Consider the following 1,841-nt stretch of genomic DNA (forward strand, 5'->3'; position numbering starts at 1 on the left):
ACACACACACACACACACACACGCACACACCTTCCGCACTTTCCAAAGAATTGAAGACCTGAGAACAATAACAAAATCAAGTCAAAATAGAGTTCTGTATAACATTTGAAAGGGGCGACAAAGGACTGTCTATTAATATCACTGACTATTGAAACGCTATTCTGTTCCTAATCCAAGTTATGTCTTGTTCAAAGATTCGAAGCATAAATGCAAGAACAAGGTCAGGTCTAGAAAAAAAAAAAAGTCCGTTTAAGCCCTCTAATCGGAACTTCCATGACTATATTTCACGAATGAGGGTTTTGCTAATTTTTTTTCGAAATCATCTAAAAAATTAATTGCTACTTAACCTTGGGGTTGTTCTAAGGTCTTCAATTATTGTAGAGACATTTCTGCCTCACGTACGTACCTGCTCCATTCCGCCAGTTCCGACGTCAGGACACGTGATGACACAGGGCTCTGTCACGTGACAGCCCAGGCGCGCCATTGTCTGGGTTGTTTCCCTTGTCCCGGCCTCCCCATAGTGCTGAGGGAGGGAAAAAAGTGGGCATTCGTCATAGGTTAAAGTTACTACTCTGTTGTTGGGGTAGCATCTATTCGGAGACGTCTCCGACGGAGATAGACCAATCAAAATGCTTTGTGCCTCTACACTCTAGACCAAGTAGAACAATCTTTGAGGGTTACAGGGGCATGTGTTTGAACCCATAATTTGATATTTTGCAGTGAGGTTTGAAATTTTCTTGAAATTAATTGATTTGCGGCAGTTTTGGTGGCTATATATATAAAATATGTGTGTGATCAGCAGCAAACAATACGCAGTTTGACCCCCCAAAAGCAGTATGTCTGTGTTCGGGAGTACGTCTCCGAATAGTTCTTGGGTGCTCGCCGGAGACGTCTCTGAATATCTTCTGCCCGGTTGTTGCTTTCTTGGTGGTGGTGGTGGTGCTTCGTTATTGTTGGTAGTGGTGGTGTTGCAGTTTTGTTGTTGTTGCTTTTTATGTTCTTGTTGTTGTTATTACTGTTGTTGTTATTGTTGTTGTTGTTGTTGTTATAGATGTCATAGTTGTTGTTGCAGGTGGTTGTGGTTGTGGTGGTGGTATTGTAATTGTTGAATTTGAATTATTATTTATGTATTTGCGGTGGCTGTTGTTGCTGTTGTTTTATGTCCATTGTTATTGCTATCTGTGTTTGGTGCAAACAATCTCAATCTGTATTTCTTCATGTCGTATTTGCGAGCTGTGATGAACGTAGAACTGAGTCATGAGTCGTGGTATATCAGTCAGCTAGAACTCCGTTATCCCATCCATCCATCCATCCACCCACCATCCATCAATCCATCCATCCACCAATCCATCCATCACAAACACTCAAATCATAAACTCTTCCATTCTTCCATTTATCCATTCGCCATTTATTCAGCCATGTTTATTATCGCTATTCAACCAACAATCCGTCGATCAACCCGACTCTCATCCATCTGTTCATCCATCCATCCATCCATTCATCCATCCATCCATACATCCATTAATCCACCCACCCATCCACACACCCATCAATTAATCCATCCACGTAAACACACTCAACTCAATCACATACTCTTCCATTCTTCAATTTATCCACCCACCATTCATTCTGCAATGTTCATTATATCTAGCTATTCAACCATCAATTCGGCGATCAACCCGACTCTCGTTTATCTGTTTGTTTATCTCATTCCGCCATGCATACATTCATCCTTCTATCCACCCATCCATCTTCCTTCTTATTTCACACTAACACTGACACCCGTATCCACCCTTCAATGCAAATGTCCCTCTACTCATCAATCCAGCCACCCTTCCATC

General features: G+C 41.7%; 1 protein-coding gene across 1 annotated transcript in view; it reads right to left on the minus strand.

Annotated features, from left to right (window-relative positions):
- The window catches only part of LOC101861172, a gene marked incomplete at its 5' end in the record, with an annotated part of 142,597 nt that overhangs the window by 33,831 nt on the left and 106,925 nt on the right, over positions 1-1,841 (minus strand). The window contains 1 exon segment of the mRNA XM_013090044.2: positions 407-523. Within this exon segment, the coding sequence (XP_012945498.1) occupies positions 407-523 (117 nt within the window).

Source organism: Aplysia californica, unplaced genomic scaffold, assembly GCF_000002075.1.
Source record: "Aplysia californica isolate F4 #8 unplaced genomic scaffold, AplCal3.0 scaffold01121, whole genome shotgun sequence".
Lineage (NCBI taxonomy): Eukaryota > Metazoa > Mollusca > Gastropoda > Aplysiida > Aplysiidae > Aplysia > Aplysia californica.